We start from the raw sequence: 25,373 nt of genomic DNA on the forward strand, positions 1-25,373 counted from the left end.
GGAGGAAGTTACAGAGAGAGGGAGGGGTGGAGGGCTGGAGGAGGTTACAGAGAGAGGGAGGGTTGTAGGGCTGGAGGAAGTTACAGAGAGAGGGAGGGGTGTAGGGCTGGAGGAGGTTACAGAGATAGGGAGGGTTGTAGGGCTGGAGGAGGTTACAGAGAGAGGAAGGGTTGTAGGGCTGGAGGAGGTTACAGAGAGAGGGAGGGCTGTAGGCCTGGAGGAAGTTACAGAGAGAGGGAGGGGTGTAGGGCTGGAGGAGGTTACAGAGAGAGGGAGGGTTGTAGTGCTGGAGGAACTTACAGAGATAGGGAGGGTTGTAGGGCTGGAGGAGGTTACAGAGATAGGGAGGGTTGTAGGGCTGGAGGAGGTTACAGAGAGAGGAAGGGTTGTAGGGCTGGAGGAGGTTACAGAGAGAGGGAGGGTTGTAGGGCTGGAGGAGGTTACGGAGAGAGGGAGGGTTGTAGGGCTGGAGGAGGTTACAGAGAGAGGGAGGGGTGTAGCACTGGAGGAAGTTATAGAGAGAGGGAGGGTTGTAGGGCTGGAGGAGGTTACAGGGATAGGGAGGGTTGTAGGGCTGGAGGAGGTTACAGAGATAGGGAGGGTTGTAGGGCTGGAGGAGGTTACAGAGATAGGGAGGGTTGTAGGGCTGGAGGAGGTTACAGAGAGAGGGAGGGTTGTAGGGCTGGAGGAGGTTACAGAGAGAGGGAGGGGTGTAGGGCTGGAGGAGGTTACAGAGAGAGGGAGGGTTGTAGGGCTGGAGGAGGTTACAGAGAGAGGGAGGGTTGTAGGGCTGGAGGAGGTTACAGAGAGAGGGAGGGTTGTCGGGCTGGAGGAAGTTACAGAGAGAGGGAGGGCTGTGGGGCTGGAGGAGGTTACAGAGAGAGGGAGGGTTGTAGGGCTGGAGGAGGTTACAGAGAGAGGGAGGGTTGTCGGGCTGGAGGAAGTTACAGAGAGAGGGAGGGTTGTAGGGCAGGAGGAAGTTACAGAGATAGGGAGGGTTGTAGGGCAGGAGGAAGTTACAGAGATAGGGAGGGTTGTAGGGCTGGAGGGGGTTACAGAGAGAGGGAGGGTTGTCGGGCTGGAGGAAGTTACAGAGAGAGGGAGGGTTGTAGGGCAGGAGGAAGTTACAGAGATAGGGAGGGTTGTAGGGCAGGAGGAAGTTACAGAGATAGGGCAGGTTGTGGGGCTGGAGGAGGGTACAGAGAGAGGGAGGGTTGTAGGGCTGGAGGAGGTTACGGAGAGAGGGAGGGTTGTAGGGCTGGAGGAGGTTACAGAGAGAGGGAGGGGTGTAGCACTGGAGGAAGTTATAGAGAGAGGGAGGGTTGTAGGGCTGGAGGAGGTTACAGGGATAGGGAGGGTTGTAGGGCTGGAGGAGGTTACAGAGATAGGGAGGGTTGTAGGGCTGGAGGAGGTTACAGAGATAGGGAGGGTTGTAGGGCTGGAGGAGGTTACAGAGAGAGGGAGGGTTGTAGGGCTGGAGGAGGTTACAGAGAGAGGGAGGGGTGTAGGGCTGGAGGAGGTTACAGAGAGAGGGAGGGTTGTAGGGCTGGAGGAGGTTACAGAGAGAGGGAGGGTTGTAGGGCTGGAGGAGGTTACAGAGAGAGGGAGGGTTGTCGGGCTGGAGGAAGTTACAGAGAGAGGGAGGGCTGTGGGGCTGGAGGAGGTTACAGAGAGAGGGAGGGTTGTAGGGCTGGAGGAGGTTACAGAGAGAGGGAGGGTTGTCGGGCTGGAGGAAGTTACAGAGAGAGGGAGGGTTGTAGGGCAGGAGGAAGTTACAGAGATAGGGAGGGTTGTAGGGCAGGAGGAAGTTACAGAGATAGGGAGGGTTGTAGGGCTGGAGGGGGTTACAGAGAGAGGGAGGGTTGTCGGGCTGGAGGAAGTTACAGAGAGAGGGAGGGTTGTAGGGCAGGAGGAAGTTACAGAGATAGGGAGGGTTGTAGGGCTGGAGGGGGTTACAGAGATAGGGAGGGTTGTAGGGCAGGAGGAAGTTACAGAGATAGGGAGGGTTGTAGGGCAGGAGGAAGTTACAGAGATAGGGCAGGTTGTGGGGCTGGAGGAGGGTACAGAGAGAGGGAGGGTTGTGGGGCTGAAGCGGTTTGAACACAAGGATGAGAATTTTTAAATCTACAGATTGTGAGCAGGAATTAGAGTCTTTGCACCAACGTTCCAGCCAGAGTCTGAATACATTCTCACCCTGGAGTCTTTCCGTTTCACTCACCCACTCACAGTGAATACAGAATCAGAGAACAGAAGTTCAGGAGACGGAACAGATTGGGAAAGAAGGAGCGAGTACACGTGGAAAAAACTGTTCCATATTCAAACATGCAAACTACGGGATAAAGGCCGATAAATTCGATCGTGTTTTCCAGGCGCTAACCGGCCTACTAAGCCCCAATATGGCGACAGGGAGCCAATAATGATCCTCAACCAACATCACTAAAGGAGATGATCTGGTCCTGATCACATCGCTGTTTTCTACATTACAACAGTGACACATTTCAAACGTACTTAATCCTTTGAAGAAAGAAAGAACTTGCATTTCTAGAGCACCCGTCACCACCTCAGGATGTCCCAAAGTGTTTACAGACAATGAAGTGAGGTCACTGCTGAAATGTGGGAAACACGGCAGACAATTTGTGCACAGCAAGCTCCCACAAACAGCAATCAGATAATGACCAGATAATCTGTTTTATTGCTTTGGTTGAGAGTTAAATATTGGCCTCAGGACACTGGGGATAACTCTCCTGATCTTCTTTGAAATAGTTCCATGAGGTCTTTCTTATCCACCGTAGAGAGCAGATGGGGCCTGGCTTTAATGTCTCATCCAAGAGACAGCACCTCCGGCGGCGCTCCCTCAGTACTGCCCCTCCGACAGTGCAGCACTCCCTCAGTACTGCCCCTCCGACAGTGCAGCACTCCCTCAGTACTGCCCCTCCGACAGTGCAGCGCTCCCTCAGTACTGCCCCTCCGACAGTGCAGCGCTCCCTCAGTACTGCCCCTCTGACAGTGCAGCGCTCCCTCAGTACTGCCCCTCCGACAGTGCAGCGCTCCCTCAGGACTGCCCCTCCGAAAGTGCGGCACTCACTCAGTACTGCCCCTCCAACAGTGCAGCACTCCCTCAGTACTGCCCCTCCGACAGTGCAGCGCTCCCTCAGTACTGCCCCTCTGACAGTGCGGCGCTCCCTCAGTACTGCCCCTCTGACAGTGCAGCACTCCTCAGTACTGCCCCTCCAACAGTGCAGAACTCCCTCAGTACTGTCCCACCGACAGTGCAGCACTCCCTCAGAACTGGTCCTTCCGACAGTGCAGCACTCCCTCAGTACTGCCCCTCTGACGTTGCAGTGCTCCCTCAGTACTGCTCCTCCGACAGTGCAGCACTCCCTCAGTACTGCCCCTCCGACAGTGCAGCACTCCCTCAGTACTGCCCCTCCGACAGTGCAGCACTCCCTCAGTACTGCCCCTCCGACAGTGCAGTACTCCCTCAGTACTGCCTCTCCGACAGTGCAGTGCTCCCTCAGTACTGCCTCTCCGACAGTGCAGCGCTCCCTCAGGACTGCCCCTCCGACAGTGCAGCGCTGCCTCAGTACTGCACTAATGTGCCAACCTAGGTTTTGTGCTGAAGTCTCTGGAATAGGACTTAAATCCACAACATTCTGACTCAGAGGGGAGAGTGCTGCCCACTGAGCCACAGCCGACACCTGAAAAAACTGTTCCATATTAAAACATGCAAACTACGGGATAAAGGCCGATAAAGTGCAGCAGCTGCCATGTTGTTGACAGAAAAATGATTTACTTCAATAAGTACTTCATTGGCTTTGAAGCGCTTTGGGAGGTCCTGAGGAGGTGAAGCTGACACAGTGACACCGAGTCTGGTCTCACTGGGTCCGGGCAGTGTTTCACACACAGCTCCCACAGTGCAATGTGGAACTGCTGCAAGATTCACCTCAAACACTCCTAGTATTTATATAACAGATTACTAATTGAGCTGGAGAATAATTCCCTCTGATAAACTGCATGTTCTGCAATAAATTACACATTTTTAATTATTGGTGAAACATATGGCTGATGATTAAATCAGGAGTTTTGCCTCTAACAATGATGTAGGAACCAGTTATCCTGAGGAGATGACTAACTCAACGAGAGGATACTTAGAAACATAGAAACATAGAAGATAGGAGCAGGAGTCGGCCATTCGGCCCCTCGAGCCTGCTCCGCCATTCAATGAGATCATGGCTGATCATCCAAATTCAGTACCCTGTCCCTGCTTTCTCCCCATATCCCTTGATCCCTTTAGCTCTAAGAAATATATCTAACTCCTTCTTGAATATATTTAATGAATTGGCCTCAACCGCCTTCTGTGGTAGAGAATTCCACAGGTTCCCCACTCTCTGGGTGAAGAAATTGTTCCTCATCTCTGTCCTAAATGGCTTACCCCTTATCCTTAGACTGTGAGCCCTGGTTCTGGACTCCCCAACCATCGGAAACACCCTTCCAGCATCTAGTCTGTCTAGTCCTGTTAGAATTTTATAAGTTTCAATGAGATCCCCTCTCATTCTTCTAAACTCCAGCGAGCATAAGCCCAATCGACACAATCTCTCCTCATACGTCATTCCTGCCATCCCAGGGATCAGCCTTGTGAATCTTCGCTGAACTCCTTCCATGGCAAGAACATCCTTCCTCAGATAAGGTGACCAAAACTGCACACAGTACTCAAGGTGTGGTCTCACCAAGGCCCTGTACAACTGCAGCAGGACATCCTTGCTCCTGTACTCAAACCCTCTTGCTATGAAGGCCAACATACCATTTGCCTTCTTCACCGCCTGCTGCACCTGCATGCTTACCTTCAGCGACTGGTGCACAAGGACACCCAGGTCTCGTTGCACTTCCCCTTCTCCCAATCTATTGCCATTCAGATAATAGTCTGCCTTTCTGTTTTTGACACCAACGTGGATAACCTCGCATTTATCCACGTTATATTGCATCTGCCACGCTTCTGCCCAATCACCCAACCTGTCCAAATCATCCTGGATTTGCTCAGTATCCTCCTCGCAGCACACACGCCCACCCAGCTTTGTGTCGTCTGCAAACTTGGAGATATTACATCTAGTTCCCTTATCTAGATCATTAATGTATATTGTGAATAGCTGGGGTCCAAGGACCGATCCCTGCAGTACCCCACTAGTCACTGCCTGCCACTCGGAAAAAGACCCGTTTATTCCAACTCTTTGCTTTCTGTCCGCCAACCAGTTCTCTATCCAAGTCAACACCTTGCCCCCGATCCCATGTGCCTTAACTTTACACGCTAATCTCTTATGCGGGACCTTATCGAAAGCCTTTTCAAAGTCCAAATACACCATATCTACTATTTCTCCCTTATCTATTTTCCCAGTTACATCCTCAAAAAATTCCAGTAGATTAGTCAAGCACGATTTACCTTTTGTAAATCCATGTTGACTTTGTCCGATCCTGTCACTGTTTTCCAAGTGCTCAGCTATTACATCCTTTATAATAATGGACTCTAGCATTTTCCCCACTACCGATGTCAGGCTTACCGGTCTGTAATTCCCCGTTTTCTCTCTACCACCTTTTTTGAATAGTGGGGTAACATTAGCTACCCTCCAATCCATGGGTACTGTTCCAGATTCCATTGAATGTTGGAAGATGATCAGCAATGCATCTATTATTTCTAGGGCCACTTCCTTAAGTACCCTAGGATGGAGATTATCAGGCCCTGGGGATTTACCGGCCTTCAATCCCATCAATTTCCCCAACACCATTTCCCTACAAATACTGATTTCTTTCAGTTCCTCCCTCTCATCAGACCCTATGCTCTCCAACATCTCTGGGAGGTTATTTGTGTCCTCCTTTGTGAAGACAGAACCAAAATATGCATTTAATTGGTCTGCCATTTCTTTGTTCCCCATTATAATAGGATAATTAATATTTAGAAACAGTCCTGAATTTACATCTCAATGACTTCATTGCAGGACAGTTGATATCGGACTGAAACCCGCTCAGATCAGATTGTCAGGCATGGTGAGATTGCAGCAACACTAATTGGGATCCAGTCTGGTGTATTTTGGGCGAAATCGGATCCTCGGGTAATGAAAAGTCTCCCAGCAGCCCCAAAGAGATTGAACATTATAAACATCAGTGGCCAGAAACACAATTGGACATATTCCCCACTGGACATACTGGACAGGGTTCAGAGACACAATGGGACATATTCCCCACTGGAGATATTGGACAGGGTTCAGAGACAATTGGACATATTCCCCACTGGAGATATTGGACAGGGTTCAGACACAATTGGACATATTCCCGACTGGAGATATTGGACAGGGTTCAGAGACACAATTGGAAATATTCCGCACAAGAGATATTGGACAGGGTTCAGACACAATTGGACATATTCGCCACTGGAGATATTGGACAGGGTTCAGAGACACAATTGGACATTTTCCCCACCAGAAATATTGGACAGGGTTTAGACACAATTGAACATATTCCCCACTGGAGATATTGGACAGGGTTCAGAGACACAATTGGACATATTCCCACTGGAGATATTGGATAGAGTTCAGAGACACAATTGGACATATTCCCCACTGGAGATATTGGGCAGGGTTCAGACACAATTGGACATATACCCCACTGGAGATATTGGACAGGGTTCAGAGACACAATTGGACATATTCCCCACTGGAGATATTGGACAGGGTTCAGACACAATTGGCCATATTCCCCACTGGAGATATTGGACAGGGTTCAGAGACACAATTGGACATATTCCCCACTGCAGACATTGGACAGGGTTCAGAGACACAATTGGACATATTCCCCACTGGAGATACTGGACAGTGTTCAGAGACACAATTAGACATATTCCCCACTGGAGATTTTGGACAGGGTTCAGAGACACAATTGGACATATTCCCCACTGGAGATATTGGACAGGGTTCAGAGGCACAATTGGACATATTCCCCACTGGAGATATTGGACAGGGTTCAGACACAATTGGACATAGTCCCCACTGGAGATATTGGACAGAGTTCAGAGACACAATTGGACATATTGCCCACTGGAGATATTGGACAGGGTTCAGACACAATTGGACATATTCCCCACTGGAGATATTGGACAGGGTTCAGAGACACAATTGAACATATTCCCCACTGGAGATATTGGACAGGGTTCAAAGACACAATTGGACATATTCCCCACTGGAGATATTGGACAGGGTTCAGACACAATTGGACATATTCCACACTGGGGATATTGGACAGGGTTCAGAGACACAATTGGACATATTCCCCACTGGAGATATTGGACAGGGTTCAGACACAATTGGACATATTCCCCACTGGAGATTTTGGACAGGGTTCAGAGACAATTGGACATATTCCCCACTGGAGATATTGGACAGGGTTCAGACACAATTGGACATATTCCCGACTGGAGATATTGGACAGGGTTCAGAGACACAATTGGAAATATTCCGCACAAGAGATATTGGACAGGGTTCAGACACAATTGGACATATTCGCCACTGGAGATATTGGACAGGGTTCAGAGACACAATTGGACATTTTCCCCACCAGAAATATTGGACAGGGTTTAGACACAATTGAACATATTCCCCACTGGAGATATTGGACAGGGTTCAGAGACACAATTGGACAAATTCCCACTGGAGATATTGGACAGAGTTCAGAGACACAATTGGACATATTCCCCACTGGAGATATTGGGCAGGGTTCAGACACAATTGGACATATTCCCCACTGGAGATATTGGACAGGGTTCAGACACAATTGGACATATTCCCCACTGGAGATATTGGACAGGGTTCAGAGACAATTGGACATATTCCCCACTGGAGATATTGGACAGGGTTCAGAGACACAATTGGACATATTCCCCACTGGAGATATTGGACAGGGTTCAGAGACACAATTGGACATATTTCACACTGGAGATATTGGACAGAGTTCAGACACAATTGGACATATTCCCCACTGGAGATACTGGACAGGGTTCAGAGACACAATTGGACATATTCACCACTGGAGATATTGGACAGTGTTCAGACACAATTGGACATATTCCTCACTGGAGATATTGGACAGGGTTCAGAGACACAATTGGACATATTCCCCACGAGAGATATTGGACAGGGTTCAGACACAATTGGACATATTCCCCACTGGAGATATTGGACAGGGTTCAGACACAATTGGACATATTCCCCACTGGAGATATTGGACAGGGTTCAGAAACACAATTGGACATATTCCCCACTGGAGATATTGGACAGGGTTCAGAGACACAATTGGACATATTCCCCACTGGAGATATTGGACAGGGTTCAGACACAATTGGACATATTCCCCACTGGAGATATTGGACAGGGTTCAAAGACAATTGGACACATTCCCCACTGGAGATATTGGACAGGGTTCAGAGACAACTGGACATATTCCCCACTGGAGATATTGGACAGGGTTCAGACACAATTGGACATATTCCCCACTGGAGATATTGGACAGGGTTCAGACACAATTGGACATATTCCCCACTGGAGATATTGGACAGGGTTCAGAGACACAATTGGAAATATTCCCCACTGGAGATATTGAACAGGGTTCAGAGACAATTGGACATATTCCCCACTGGAGATATTGGACAGGGTTCAGACACAATTGGACATATTCCCCACTGGAGATATTGGACAGGGTTCAGAGACACAATTAGACATATTCCCCACTGGAGATATTGGACAGTGTTCACAGATACAATTGGACATATTCCCCACTGGAGATATTGGACAGGGTTCAGAGACACAATTGGACATATTCCCACTGGAGATATTGGACAGGATTCAGAGACACAATTGGACATATTCCCCACTGGAGATATTGGACAGGGTTCAGAGACACAATTGGACATATTCCCCACTGGAGATATTGGACAGGGTTCAGAGACACAATTGGACATATTCCTCACTGGAGATATTGGACAGGGTTCAGACACAATTGAACATATTCCCCACTGGACATATTGGACAGAGTTCAGAGACACAATTGGACATATTCCCCACTGGAGATATTGGACAGGGTTCAGAGACACAATTGGACATATTCACCACTGGAGATATTGGACAGGGTTCAGAGACACAATTGGACATATTCCCCACTAGAGATATTGGACAGGGTTCAGACACAATTGGACATATTCCCCACTGGAGATATTGGACAGGGTTCAGACACAATTGGACATATTCCCCACTGGAGATATTGGACAGGGTTCAGAAACACAATTGGACATATTCCCCACTGGAGATATTGGACAGGGTTCAGAGACACAATTGGACATATTCCCCACTGGAGATACTGGACAGGGTTCAGACACAATTGGACATATTCCCCACTGGAGATATTGGACAGGGTTCAGAGACAATTGGACACATTCCCCACTGGAGATATTGGACAGGGTTCAGAGACACAATTGGACATATTCCCCACTGGAGATATTGGACAGGGTTCAGAGACACAATTGGACATATTCCCCACTGGAGATATTGGACAGGGTTCAGACACAATTGAACATATTCCCCACTGGACATATTGGACAGAGTTCAGAGACACAATTGGACATATTCCTCACTGGAGATATTGGACAGGGTTCAGACACAATTGGACATATTCCCCACTGGAGATATTGGACAGGGTTCAGACACAATTGAACATATTCCCCACTGGACATATTGGACAGAGTTCAGAGACACAATTGGACATATTCCCCACTGGAGATATTGGACAGGGTTCAGAGACACAATTGGACATATTCACCACTGGAGATATTGGACAGGGTTCAGAGACACAATTGGACATATTCCCCACTAGAGATATTGGACAGGGTTCAGACACAATTGGACATATTCCCCACTGGAGATATTGGACAGGGTTCAGACACAATTGGACATATTTCCCACTGGAGATATTGGACAGGGTTCAGAAACACAATTGGACATATTCCCCACTGGAGATATTGGACAGGGTTCAGAGACACAATTGGACATATTCACCACTGGAGATATTGGACAGGGTTCAGAGACACAATTGGACATATTCCCCACTAGAGATATTGGACAGGGTTCAGACACAATTGGACATTTTCCCCACCAGAAATATTGGACAGGGTTTAGACACAATTGAACATATTCCCCACTGGAGATATTGGACAGGGTTCAGAGACACAATTGGACATATTCCCACTGGAGATATTGGATAGAGTTCAGAGACACAATTGGACATATTCCCCACTGGAGATATTGGGCAGGGTTCAGACACAATTGGACATATACCCCACTGGAGATATTGGACAGGGTTCAGAGACACAATTGGACATATTCCCCACTGGAGATATTGGACAGGGTTCAGACACAATTGGCCATATTCCCCACTGGAGATATTGGACAGGGTTCAGAGACACAATTGGACATATTCCCCACTGGAGACATTGGACAGGGTTCAGAGACACAATTGGACATATTCCCCACTGGAGATACTGGACAGTGTTCAGAGACACAATTAGACATATTCCCCACTGGAGATTTTGGACAGGGTTCAGAGACACAATTGGACATATTCCCCACTGGAGATATTGGACAGGGTTCAGAGGCACAATTGGACATATTCCCCACTGGAGATATTGGACAGGGTTCAGACACAATTGGACATAGTCCCCACTGGAGATATTGGACAGAGTTCAGAGACACAATTGGACATATTGCCCACTGGAGATATTGGACAGGGTTCAGACACAATTGGACATATTCCCCACTGGAGATATTGGACAGGGTTCAGAAACACAATTGGACATATTCCCCACTGGAGATATTGGACAGGGTTCAGAGACACAATTGGACATATTCCCCACTGGAGATATTGGACAGGGTTCAGACACAATTGGACATATTCCCCACTGGAGATATTGGACAGGGTTCAAAGACAATTGGACACATTCCCCACTGGAGATATTGGACAGGGTTCAGAGACAACTGGACATATTCCCCACTGGAGATATTGGACAGGGTTCAGACACAATTGGACATATTCCCCACTGGAGATATTGGACAGGGTTCAGACACAATTGGACATATTCCCCACTGGAGATATTGGACAGGGTTCAGAGACACAATTGGAAATATTCCCCACTGGAGATATTGAACAGGGTTCAGAGACAATTGGACATATTCCCCACTGGAGATATTGGACAGGGTTCAGACACAATTGGACATATTCCCCACTGGAGATATTGGACAGGGTTCAGAGACACAATTAGACATATTCCCCACTGGAGATATTGGACAGTGTTCACAGATACAATTGGACATATTCCCCACTGGAGATATTGGACAGGGTTCAGAGACACAATTGGACATATTCCCACTGGAGATATTGGACAGGATTCAGAGACACAATTGGACATATTCCCCACTGGAGATATTGGACAGGGTTCAGAGACACAATTGGACATATTCCCCACTGGAGATATTGGACAGGGTTCAGAGACACAATTGGACATATTCCTCACTGGAGATATTGGACAGGGTTCAGACACAATTGAACATATTCCCCACTGGACATATTGGACAGAGTTCAGAGACACAATTGGACATATTCCCCACTGGAGATATTGGACAGGGTTCAGAGACACAATTGGACATATTCACCACTGGAGATATTGGACAGGGTTCAGAGACACAATTGGACATATTCCCCACTAGAGATATTGGACAGGGTTCAGACACAATTGGACATATTCCCCACTGGAGATATTGGACAGGGTTCAGACACAATTGGACATATTCCCCACTGGAGATATTGGACAGGGTTCAGAAACACAATTGGACATATTCCCCACTGGAGATATTGGACAGGGTTCAGAGACACAATTGGACATATTCCCCACTGGAGATACTGGACAGGGTTCAGACACAATTGGACATATTCCCCACTGGAGATATTGGACAGGGTTCAGAGACAATTGGACACATTCCCCACTGGAGATATTGGACAGGGTTCAGAGACACAATTGGACATATTCCCCACTGGAGATATTGGACAGGGTTCAGAGACACAATTGGACATATTCCCCACTGGAGATATTGGACAGGGTTCAGACACAATTGAACATATTCCCCACTGGACATATTGGACAGAGTTCAGAGACACAATTGGACATATTCCTCACTGGAGATATTGGACAGGGTTCAGACACAATTGGACATATTCCCCACTGGAGATATTGGACAGGGTTCAGACACAATTGAACATATTCCCCACTGGACATATTGGACAGAGTTCAGAGACACAATTGGACATATTCCCCACTGGAGATATTGGACAGGGTTCAGAGACACAATTGGACATATTCACCACTGGAGATATTGGACAGGGTTCAGAGACACAATTGGACATATTCCCCACTAGAGATATTGGACAGGGTTCAGACACAATTGGACATATTCCCCACTGGAGATATTGGACAGGGTTCAGACACAATTGGACATATTCCCCACTGGAGATATTGGACAGGGTTCAGAAACACAATTGGACATATTCCCCACTGGAGATATTGGACAGGGTTCAGAGACACAATTGGACATATTCACCACTGGAGATATTGGACAGGGTTCAGAGACACAATTGGACATATTCCCCACTAGAGATATTGGACAGGGTTCAGACACAATTGGACATTTTCCCCACCAGAAATATTGGACAGGGTTTAGACACAATTGAACATATTCCCCACTGGAGATATTGGACAGGGTTCAGAGACACAATTGGACATATTCCCACTGGAGATATTGGATAGAGTTCAGAGACACAATTGGACATATTCCCCACTGGAGATATTGGGCAGGGTTCAGACACAATTGGACATATACCCCACTGGAGATATTGGACAGGGTTCAGAGACACAATTGGACATATTCCCCACTGGAGATATTGGACAGGGTTCAGACACAATTGGCCATATTCCCCACTGGAGATATTGGACAGGGTTCAGAGACACAATTGGACATATTCCCCACTGGAGACATTGGACAGGGTTCAGAGACACAATTGGACATATTCCCCACTGGAGATACTGGACAGTGTTCAGAGACACAATTAGACATATTCCCCACTGGAGATTTTGGACAGGGTTCAGAGACACAATTGGACATATTCCCCACTGGAGATATTGGACAGGGTTCAGAGGCACAATTGGACATATTCCCCACTGGAGATATTGGACAGGGTTCAGACACAATTGGACATAGTCCCCACTGGAGATATTGGACAGAGTTCAGAGACACAATTGGACATATTGCCCACTGGAGATATTGGACAGGGTTCAGACACAATTGGACATATTCCCCACTGGAGATATTGGACAGGGTTCAGAGACACAATTGAACATATTCCCCACTGGAGATATTGGACAGGGTTCAAAGACACAATTGGACATATTCCCCACTGGAGATATTGGACAGGGTTCAGACACAATTGGACATATTCCACACTGGGGATATTGGACAGGGTTCAGAGACACAATTGGACATATTCCCCACTGGAGATATTGGACAGGGTTCAGACACAATTGGACATATTCCCCACTGGAGATTTTGGACAGGGTTCAGAGACAATTGGACATATTCCCCACTGGAGATATTGGACAGGGTTCAGACACAATTGGACATATTCCCGACTGGAGATATTGGACAGGGTTCAGAGACACAATTGGAAATATTCCGCACAAGAGATATTGGACAGGGTTCAGACACAATTGGACATATTCGCCACTGGAGATATTGGACAGGGTTCAGAGACACAATTGGACATTTTCCCCACCAGAAATATTGGACAGGGTTTAGACACAATTGAACATATTCCCCACTGGAGATATTGGACAGGGTTCAGAGACACAATTGGACATATTCCCACTGGAGATATTGGACAGAGTTCAGAGACACAATTGGACATATTCCCCACTGGAGATATTGGGCAGGGTTCAGACACAATTGGACATATTCCCCACTGGAGATATTGGACAGGGTTCAGACACAATTGGACATATTCCCCACTGGAGATATTGGACAGGGTTCAGAGACAATTGGACATATTCCCCACTGGAGATATTGGACAGGGTTCAGAGACACAATTGGACATATTCCCCACTGGAGATATTGGACAGGGTTCAGAGACACAATTGGACATATTTCACACTGGAGATATTGGACAGAGTTCAGACACAATTGGACATATTCCCCACTGGAGATACTGGACAGGGTTCAGAGACACAATTGGACATATTCACCACTGGAGATATTGGACAGTGTTCAGACACAATTGGACATATTCCTCACTGGAGATATTGGACAGGGTTCAGAGACACAATTGGACATATTCCCCACGAGAGATATTGGACAGGGTTCAGACACAATTGGACATATTCCCCACTGGAGATATTGGACAGGGTTCAGACACAATTGGACATATTCCCCACTGGAGATATTGGACAGGGTTCAGAAACACAATTGGACATATTCCCCACTGGAGATATTGGACAGGGTTCAGAGACACAATTGGACATATTCCCCACTGGAGATATTGGACAGGGTTCAGACACAATTGGACATATTCCCCACTGGAGATATTGGACAGGGTTCAAAGACAATTGGACACATTCCCCACTGGAGATATTGGACAGGGTTCAGAGACAACTGGACATATTCCCCACTGGAGATATTGGACAGGGTTCAGACACAATTGGACATATTCCCCACTGGAGATATTGGACAGGGTTCAGACACAATTGGACATATTCCCCACTGGAGATATTGGACAGGGTTCAGAGACACAATTGGAAATATTCCCCACTGGAGATATTGAACAGGGTTCAGAGACAATTGGACATATTCCCCACTGGAGATATTGGACAGGGTTCAGACACAATTGGACATATTCCCCACTGGAGATATTGGACAGGGTTCAGAGACACAATTAGACATATTCCCCACTGGAGATATTGGACAGTGTTCACAGATACAATTGGACATATTCCCCACTGGAGATATTGGACAGGGTTCAGAGACACAATTGGACATATTCCCACTGGAGATATTGGACAGGATTCAGAGACACAATTGGACATATTCCCCACTGGAGATATTGGACAGGGTTCAGAGACACAATTGGACATATTCCCCACTGGAGATATTGGACAGGGTTCAGAGACACAATTGGACATATTCCTCACTGGAGATATTGGACAGGGTTCAGACACAATTGGACATATTCCCCACTGGAGATATTGGACAGGGTTCAGACACAATTGAACATATTCCCCACTGGACATATTGGACAGAGTTCAGAGACACAATTGGACATATTCCTCACTGGAGATATTGGACAGGGTTCAGACACAATTGGACATATTCCCCACTGGAGATATTGGACAGGGTTCAGACACAATTGAACATATTCCCCACTGGACATATTGGACAGAGTTCAGAGACACAATTGGACATATTCCCCACTGGAGATATTGGACAGGGTTCAGAGACACAATTGGACATATTCACCACTGGAGATATTGGACAGGGTTCAGAGACACAATTGGACATATTCCCCACTAGAGATATTGGACAGGGTTCAGACACAATTGGACATATTCCCCACTGGAGATATTGGACAGGGTTCAGAAACAATTGGACATATTCCCCACTGGAGATATTGGACAGGGTTCAGAAACACAATTGGACATATTCCCCACTGGAGATATTGGACAGGGTTCAGAGACACAATTGGACATATTCCCCACTGGAGATACTGGACAGGGTTCAGACACAATTGGACATATTCCCCACTGGAGATATTGGACAGGGTTCAGAGACAATTGGACACATTCCCCACTGGAGATATTGGACAGGGTTCAGAGACAATTGGACATATTCCCCACTGGAGATATTGGACAGGGTTCAGACACAATTGGACATATTCCCCACTGGAGATATTGGACAGGGTTCAGACACAATTGGACATATTCCCCACTGGAGATATTGGACAGGGTTCAGAGACACAATTGGAAATATTCCCCACTGGAGATATTGAACAGGGTTCAGACACAATTGGACATATTCCCCACTGGAGATATTGGACAGGGTTCAGAGACACAATTGGACATATTCCCCACTGGAGATATTGGACAGGGTTCAGAGACACAATTGGACATATTCCCCACTGGAGATATTGGACATGGTTCAGGGACACAATTGGACATATTCCCCACTGGAGATATTGGGCAGGGTTCAGAGACACAATTGGACATATTCCCCACTGGAGATATTGGACAGGGTTCAGACACAATTGGACATATTCCCCACTGGAGATATTAGACAGGGTTCAGAGACACAATTGGACATATTCCCCACTGGAGATATTGGACAGTGTTCACAGATACAATTGGACATATTCCCCACTGGAGATATTGGACAGGGTTCAGAGACACAATTGGACATATTCCCCACTGGAGATATTGGACAGGGTTCAGAGACACAATTGGACATATTCCCCACTGGAGATATTGGACAGGGTTCAGACACAATTGAACATATTCCCCACTGGACATATTGGACAGAGTTCAGAGACACAATTGGACATATTCCTCACTGGAGATATTGGACAGGGTTCAGACACAATTGGACATATTCCCCACTGGAGATATTGGACAGGGTTCAGACACAATTGAACATATTCCCCACTGGACATATTGGACAGAGTTCAGAGACACAATTGGACATATTCCCCACTGGAGATATTGGACAGGGTTCAGAGACACAATTGAACATATTCACCACTGGAGATATTGGACAGTGTTCAGACACAATTGGACATATTCCTCACTGGAGATATTGGACAGGGTTCAGAGACACAATTGGACATATTCCCCACTGGAGATGTTGGACAGGGTTCAGACACAATTGGACATATTCCCCACTGGAGATATTGGACAGGGTTCAGAGACAATTGGACACATTCCCCACTGGAGATATTGGACAGGGTTCAGAGACAATTGGACATATTCCCCACTGGAGATATTGGACAGGGTTCAGACACAATTGGACATATTCCCCACTGGAGATATTGGACAGGGTTCAGACACAATTGGACATATTCCCCACTGGAGATATTGGACAGGGTTCAGAGACACAATTGGAAATATTCCCCACTGGAGATATTGAACAGGGTTCAGAGACACAATTGGAAATATTCCCCACTGGAGATATTGAACAGGGTTCAGACACAATTGGACATATTCCCCACTGGAGATATTGGACAGGGTTCAGAGACACAATTGGACATATTCCCCACTGGAGATATTGGACAGGGTTCAGAGACACAATTGGACATATTCCCCACTGGAGATATTGGACAGGGTTCAGAGACACAATTGGAAATATTCCCCACTGGAGATATTGAACAGGGTTCAGACACAATTGGACATATTCCCCACTGGAGATATTGGACAGGGTTCAGAGACACAATTGGACATATTCCCCACTGGAGATATTGGACAGGGTTCAGAGACACAATTGGACATATTCCCCACTGGAGATATTGGACATGGTTCAGGGACACAATTGGACATATTCCCCACTGGAGATATTGGACAGGGTTCAGAGACAATTGGACATATTCCCCACTGGAGATATTGGACATGGTTCAGAGACACAATTGGACATATTCCCCACTGGAGATATTGGACAGGGTTCAGACACAATTGGACATATTCCCCACTGGAGATATTGGACAGGGTTCAGAGACACAATTGGACATATTCCCCACTGGAGATATTGGACAGTGTTCACAGATAATTGGACATATTCCCCACTGGAGATATTGGACAGGGTTCAGAGACACAATTGGACATATTCCCACTGGAGATATTGGACAGGATTCAGAGACACAATTGGACATATTCCTCACTGGAGATATTGGACAGGGTTCAGAGACACAATTGGACATATTCCCCACTGGAGATATTGGACAGGGTTCAGAGACACAATTGGACATATTCCCCACTGGAGATATTGGACAGGGTTCAGAGACACAATTGGACATATTCCCCACTGGAGATATTGGACAGGGTTCAGACACAATTGAACATATTCCCCACCGGACATATTGGACAGAGTTCAGAGACACAATTGGACATATTCCTCACTGGAGATATTGGACAGGGTTCAGACACACAATTGGACATATTCCCCACTGGAGATATTGGACAGGATTCAGACACAGCGTCAGGCGCTCCAGGGGGTGTTTATAAACATTCAACCTTCCTCCTCACATCTATTACTGTGTCTAATTTTACAAACGCTGCCACCCCTTATGCCGAGATGCTGTGAAGCAGCGAGTTTTGTGTTTTACGTGTCCTGACCTTTGCTGTTCAGTCCAGCAGGGTTACATATCCTCACAGTCTCACTAAATGCAACTTATCAGATTGTTATTCCGTCTCCATGTCCTCACCATCAACAAGACCGCCTACTTCCACCTCCGCAACATCGCCCGTCTCCAGCCGGCTCAGCTCAACTGCTGCTGAAACCCTCACCTTTCTCACCTCTATACTCGATTATTCCAACGCTCTCCCGGCCAGCCACCCACCTTGCACCCTCCGGTAGCTCATCCAAAACTCTGCTGCCCATATCCTAACTCACACCAAGTCCCATCCACCAATCACTCCTGTGCTCACTGAACTTCATTGGCTCCCAGTCCAGTAAAATTGCCCCTCTCTATCTCTGTAACCTCCTTCAGCCCTGTAACCCTCCGAGATCTCTGCGCTCCTCCAACTCTGACCTCTGTCCATCCCCCAATTCCTTCGCCCCACCATTGGCGGCCGTGCCTTCAGCTGCCTGGGCCCTAAGCTCTGGAATTCTCTCCCTAAACCACTCCGCCTCTCTACCTCTCCCTCCTCCTTACAGTCCTTCCTTAAAACCGACCTCTATGACCAAGATTTTGGTTACCTGTCGTAATGTCTCCTTCGGTTCAAGAGGAACGCCCAGCACCACTTTCTCAAGGGGCAACTAGGGATGGGCAGTAAATGCAGGTCTTGCTGACAATTCCCACACACCGAGAATGAATAAAAAAACTTTACCAAGATAATAATCCACAAGGGAGAATCGCCGGACTCCAAACGCTGCTCCGTTTAGGGCCTCGATATTTAAAGTCTGTTTGAAGGATTTATTCAAAAACCACACTGAATAGAATCATAGGATCAGACAGGACAGAAGATGGCCATTCGGCCCATCGTGCCTGTGCCGGCTCTTTGAAAGAGCACTCCAATTAGTCCCACTCCCTGCCCTTTCCCCACAGCCCTGCAAATCTTTCCTTTTCTAGCGTTTCTCCAAGTCCCTTTCGAAAGTTACTATTGAATCTGTTTCCACCGCCCTTTCAGGCAGAGTGTTCTAGATCACAACAACTCGCTGTAAAAACATTCTCCTCATCTCCCCTCTGACTCTTTTGCTAATTATCTTCACTCTGTGTCCTCTGGTTACCGACCCTCCTGCCACTAGAAACAGTTTCTCCTTATTTACTCGATCAAAACACTTCATGATTTTAAACATCTCTACTAAATCTCCTCCAAACCTTCTCTGCTCTAAGGAGAACAATCCCAGCTTCTCCAATCTCTCCACGTAACTGCAGTCCCTCATCCCTGGCACCATTCTAGTAAATCTCCTCTGCACCCTCTCCAAGGCCTTGACATCCTTCCTAAAGTGTGGTGCCCAGAATTGGCCACAATACTCCAGCTGGGGCCTCCCCAGTGATTTATAAAGGTTCACCATAACTCGCTTGCTTTTGGACTTGATGCCTCTGTTAATGAAGCAAATGTAGGAGTTTGGATGGAATTCCCTTTGATAACGGCCGTTCAGTGAGCGTCCATTCACAGCGCGACACACAACAGAGGCTGGCTCAGAAAGGCTTCTACTCACCAGCGTGCAGTACATCTCGGGGGTCTCTCCACACGTACTGTCGGAGGGATCCAACCTGACCTTCAGGAACCTAGTGAGCAGGGCGGCCTCGGGCTGGCAGGCCATGTAATCCCAACTCAGCCCCTGGTCCCAGTGAACCTGAGCCTTACACAGGTCGTAGTGACCCCAGGACGGGAAGTGCTGAGCGGCGAGAGACAGGGCCGTCCAAAGGGCCTGAAGGGGCAACAAACCGGACAGACGCATTGCTCCGACTGGACCCCGCACAGAGAGCGGTGATCTCGGTCCGTCTGGGGGTGATTCAGGGGGTCTCTGCTCCGACTGGACCCTGCACAGAGAGCGGTGATCTCGGTCCGTCTGGGGGAGATTCAGGGGGTCTCTGCTCCGACTGGACCCCGCACAGAGAGCGGTGATCTCGGACCGTCTGGGGGTGATTCAGGGGGTCCCTGCTCCGACTGGACCTCACACAGGGAGCAGTGATCTCGGTCCGTCTGGGCGTGATTCAGGGGGTCTCTGCTCCGACTGGACCCCACACAGAGAGCGGTGATCTCGGTCCGTCTGGGGGTGATTAAGGGGGTCTCTGCTCCGACTAGACCCTGCACAGAGAGCGGTGATCTCGGTCTGTCTGGGGGTGATTCAGGGGGTCTCTGCTCTAACTGGACCCCGGACAGAGAGCGGTGATCTCGGTCCGTCTGGGGGTGATTAAGGGGGTCTCTGCTCCGACTAGACCCTGCACAGAGAGCGGTGATCTCGGTCTGTCTGGGGGTGATTCAGGGGGTCTCTGCTCTAACTGGACCCCGGACAGAGAGTGGTGATCTCGGTGCCTGCAGATGTGCCAGGTGTTAGGATTCCAGCTATTTATCCCTGTTCCTGGTGGTAGGATTCCAGATGTTCTTCCAGTAACATGGAGCAATGTGTGCAGATGTTCCAAGTGTTTGGGTTCCAGCTGTTTTTCCAGTTTTGGTGCAGATGTGCCGGGTGTTGGGATTCCAGCTGTTTATCCCAGTGTTGGTGCAGATGTGCCGGGTGTTGGGATTCCAGCTGTTTTCCCAGTGTTGGTGCAGATGTTCCAGGTGTTGGGATTCCAGCTGTTTTCCCAGTGTTGGTGCAGATGTGCCGGGTGTTGGGATTCCAGCTGTTTTCTCAGTGTTGGTGCAGATGTTCTAGGTGTTGGGATTCCAGCTGTTTTCCCAGTGTTGGTGCAGATGTGCCGGGTGTTGGGATTCCAGCTGTTTTCCCCCAGCTGTTTGCTGTCAGACAGATGTTCTGATTGGCTGATCAGTCAGTACTGGGACCCAATGTGATGACTGTCTCCTGACCAGAGTCTGTTTCCCATCGATCATCTCTTCTTTCTGGCATCAGTTCCCTGTTAGGAGAGAAATAAAATCAATGAATTTTGGAATAGGTGCTGCTCCTGACCTTCGATCATCGACCTTCGGCCTCTGACCCCACCCTCAGACTCCGCCTCCCATTAGCTGCAGTGTTACAGAAATAATCACCAGTTGTGAATCACAGCAGCCAATAGGAGGCGGCTCAATGACTCTCGTTAAGATACCAAATGACATGAGTGGCCAATTATCCTTTATTTAATGATGTTGGTTGAGGGATAAATATTGGCCAGGACTCCGGGGAGAACTCCCCTGCTCTTCTTTGAATATGCGTGGTGGCATAGTGGTTAGCACTGTTGCCTCACAGCGCCAGGGACTCGGGTTCGAATCCAGCCTCGGGCGACTGTCTGTGTGGAGTTTACACATTCTCCCCGTGTTTGTGTGGGGGTGTTCCGGTTTCCTCCCACAGTCCAAAGATGTGCGAGTTAGGTTGATTGGCTATGATAAATTGACCCTTAGTGTTAGGGGGATTAAATACGTGGGGTTACAGGGATAGGGTGGGATATGTGTCGGTGCAGGCTCGATGGGGCGAAATGGCCTCTATCTGCACTGTGGGGTTTCTGTGATTCTGTAATATTGCCATGGGATCTTTTACATCCACCTGAGAGGATAGATGGGGTTTCAGCTCAAAGTCTCATCCAAAGGACAGCCCCTCTGACAGTGCAGCACTCCCTCAGTACTGCCCCTCCGACAGTGCAGCGCTCCCTCAGTACTGCCTCTCCGACAGTGCAGCACTCCCTCAGTACTGTCCCTCCGACAGTGCAGCACTCGCTCAGTACTGACCCTCCGACAGTGCAGCATTCCCTCAGGACTGCACCGGGAGTGTCAGCCTGGATTCTGTGCTCGAGACTCTGGACTGTGATTGAGTCAGTTCCTTCAGGAGAGGAGGGGAGGAACAGCAGAATCAAAATCTCTTCTCCTTCCTCCATCATCTCCCCTCAATCTCAGCTGCAGCTCACACTGGAAAAGCAAAATTATTCTGATACTTAATTTAAAATTTGCCTCTTTAAACACGGTCACACTCTGGGTTTGGTGAGCCTCCCACGGCCTGTTTCACGACACAAGGTGTTACTCTGGGCTGTGACTGATACACAGACTAGTAACGGGGATATTTATAACCCATTTTCTATAATAAATACTCCAGGATTTTATAAACTGCTGCACTGCGAGCAGAAATAGTCTCTGAATGTCTCACTTCCTCCCACGTAATGCTGTTCCACTTCAGCTCGAGCAGCACAATCCACCGTCACCTTCTGGGCCCAACGTCACTCCTCCTGCTCAAACCCCAACACACGCTCCCCATCTCCAGTCACACCCCCAACACACGCTCACCATCTCCAGTCACACCCCCAACACACGCTCCCCATCTCCAGTCACACCCCCAACACACGCTCACCATCTCCAGTCACACCCGCAACACACGCTCACCATCTCCAGTCACACCCCCAACACACACTCACCATCTCCAGTCACACCCCCAACACACGCTCACCATCTCCAGTCACACCCCCAACACACGCTCACCATCTCGTCACACCCCCAACACAAACTCACCATCTCCAGTCATAGCCCCAACACACACTCACCATCTCCAGTCACACCCCCAACACACACTCACCATCTCCAGTCACACCCCCAACACACACTCCCCATCTCCAGTCACACCCCCAACACACGCTCACCATCTCCAGTCACACCCCCAACACACACTCCCCATCTCCAGTCACACCCCCAACACACACTCACCATCTCCAGTCACACCCCCAACACACGCTCACCATCTCGTCACACCCCCAACACACGCTCACCATCTCCAGTCACACCCCCAACACACGCTCACCATCTCCAGTCACAACCCCAACACACGCTCACCATCTCCAATCACACCCCCAACACACGCTCACCATCTCGTCACACCCCCAACACACGCTCACCATCTCCAGTCACACCCCCAACACACGCTCACCATCTCGTCACACCCCCAACACACGCTCACCATCTCGTCACACCCCCAACACACACTCACCAACTCCAGTCACACCCCCAACACACGCTCACCATCTCCAGTCACACCCCCAACACACACTCACCATCTCCAGTCACACCCCCAACACACGCTCACCATCTCGTCACACCCCCAACACACGCTCACCATCTCCAGTCACACCCCCAACACACGCTCACCATCTCGTCACACCCCCAACAAACACTCACCATCTCGTCACACCCACAACACACACTCACCATCTCCAGTCAAACCCCGAACACACGCTCACCATCTCGTCACACCCCCAACACACACTCACCATCTCGTCACACCCCCAACACACGCTCACCATCTCGTCACACCCCCAACACACGCTCACCATCCCCAGTCACACCCCCAACACACGCTCACCATCTCCAGTCACACCCCCAACATACGCTCACCATCTCGTCACAGCCCCAACACACGCTCACCATCTCCAGTCACACCCCCAACACACGCTCACCATCTCCAGTCACACCCCCAACACACGCTCACCATCTCCAATCACACCAACACACTCACCATCTCCAGTCGCACCCCCAACACACACTCACCATCTCCAGTCGCACCCCTAACACACACTCACCATCTCGTCACACCCACAACAAACGCTCACCATCTCCAGTCACACCCCAACACACATTCACCATCTCGTCACACTCCAACACACACTCACCATCTCCAGTCACACCCCCAACACACGCCCACCATCTCCAGTCACACCCCCAACACACGCTCACCATCTCCAGTCACACCCCCAACACATGCTCACCATCCCCAGTCACACCCCCAACACACGCTCACCATCTCGTCACACCCCCAACACACACTCACCATCTCCAGTCACACCCCCAACACACGCTCACCATCTCGTCACACCCCCAACACACACTCACCATCTCCAGTCACACCCCCAACACACACTCACCATCTCCAGTCACACCACAACACACACTCACCATCTCCAGTCACACCCCAACACACACTCACCATCTCGTCACACCCCCAACACACGCTCACCATCTCGTCACACACCCAACACACACTCCACCTCATCACACCCCCAACACACGCTCACCATCTCGTCACACCCCCAACAAACGCTCACCATCTCCAGTCACACCCCCAACACACGCTCACCATCTCCAGTCACACCCCCAACAGACGCTCACCATCTCCAATCACACCCCCAACACACACTCACCATCTCGTCACACCCCTAACACACACTCACCATCTCCAGTCACACCCCCAACACACACTCACCATCTCGTCACACCCCCAACACACGCTCACCATCTCGTCACACCCCCAACACACGCTCACCATCTCCAGTCACACCTCCAACACACGCTCACCATCTCCAGTCACAACCCAACACACGCTCACCATCTCCAGTCACACCCCCAACACACACTCACCATCTCCAGTCACACCTCCAACACACGCTCACCATCTCCAGTCACACCCCCAGCACACTCTCACCATCTCCAGTCACACCCCCCACACACAATTCACAATTCAAATCGATTTATTGGCATTATAAGTTACATCTTATGTTGCCAAAGCATCAAAATACATTTATGGTTGAGCACATAAACGCAGTTCTATTCATACAGTGTATAAACAGGTATATCCCTGAGTGTATAAATATACATTCGCATTGTTTATATATATTCTTTTCTTAGTTTACTGGTTGTCCCTCTGTTCATGGCAAGCTGTAACATAGTGTGCCGCCAGTGTTACACAGCTTCTCTCCTCTCCCAGTAGGAATGGGAGTTTTTGGTTGTCATTCAGATTTCTGAATTCAGGGCATATTTGTGAGAATTTTTGGTAGAAATTCTCCCTGATGTCCCGATATTTTCCACAGGCTGTGAGGAAGTGCATCTCTGTCTCCACTACTCCCTGACT

General features: G+C 48.6%; 1 protein-coding gene across 1 annotated transcript in view; it reads right to left on the bottom strand.

Moving 5' to 3' along the window:
• The window catches only part of LOC147122466 (netrin-G1-like), a 76,267-nt gene extending 54,861 nt beyond the window's left edge, over positions 1–21,406 (bottom strand). The window contains exon 1 of the mRNA XM_085983624.1: positions 20,049–21,406. Coding sequence (XP_085839750.1) covers positions 20,049–20,291 — 243 coding nt within the window. The 5' untranslated portion in view covers positions 20,292–21,406. The remainder of the gene's footprint in view (positions 1–20,048) is intronic.
• Positions 21,407–25,373: the final 3,967 nt, after the last annotated feature.

Source organism: Somniosus microcephalus, chromosome 3 (genome assembly GCF_052327205.1).
Source record: "Somniosus microcephalus isolate GS21.2 chromosome 3, FLI_Smic_1.0, whole genome shotgun sequence".
In the NCBI taxonomy this organism is placed as follows: domain Eukaryota; kingdom Metazoa; phylum Chordata; class Chondrichthyes; order Squaliformes; family Somniosidae; genus Somniosus; species Somniosus microcephalus.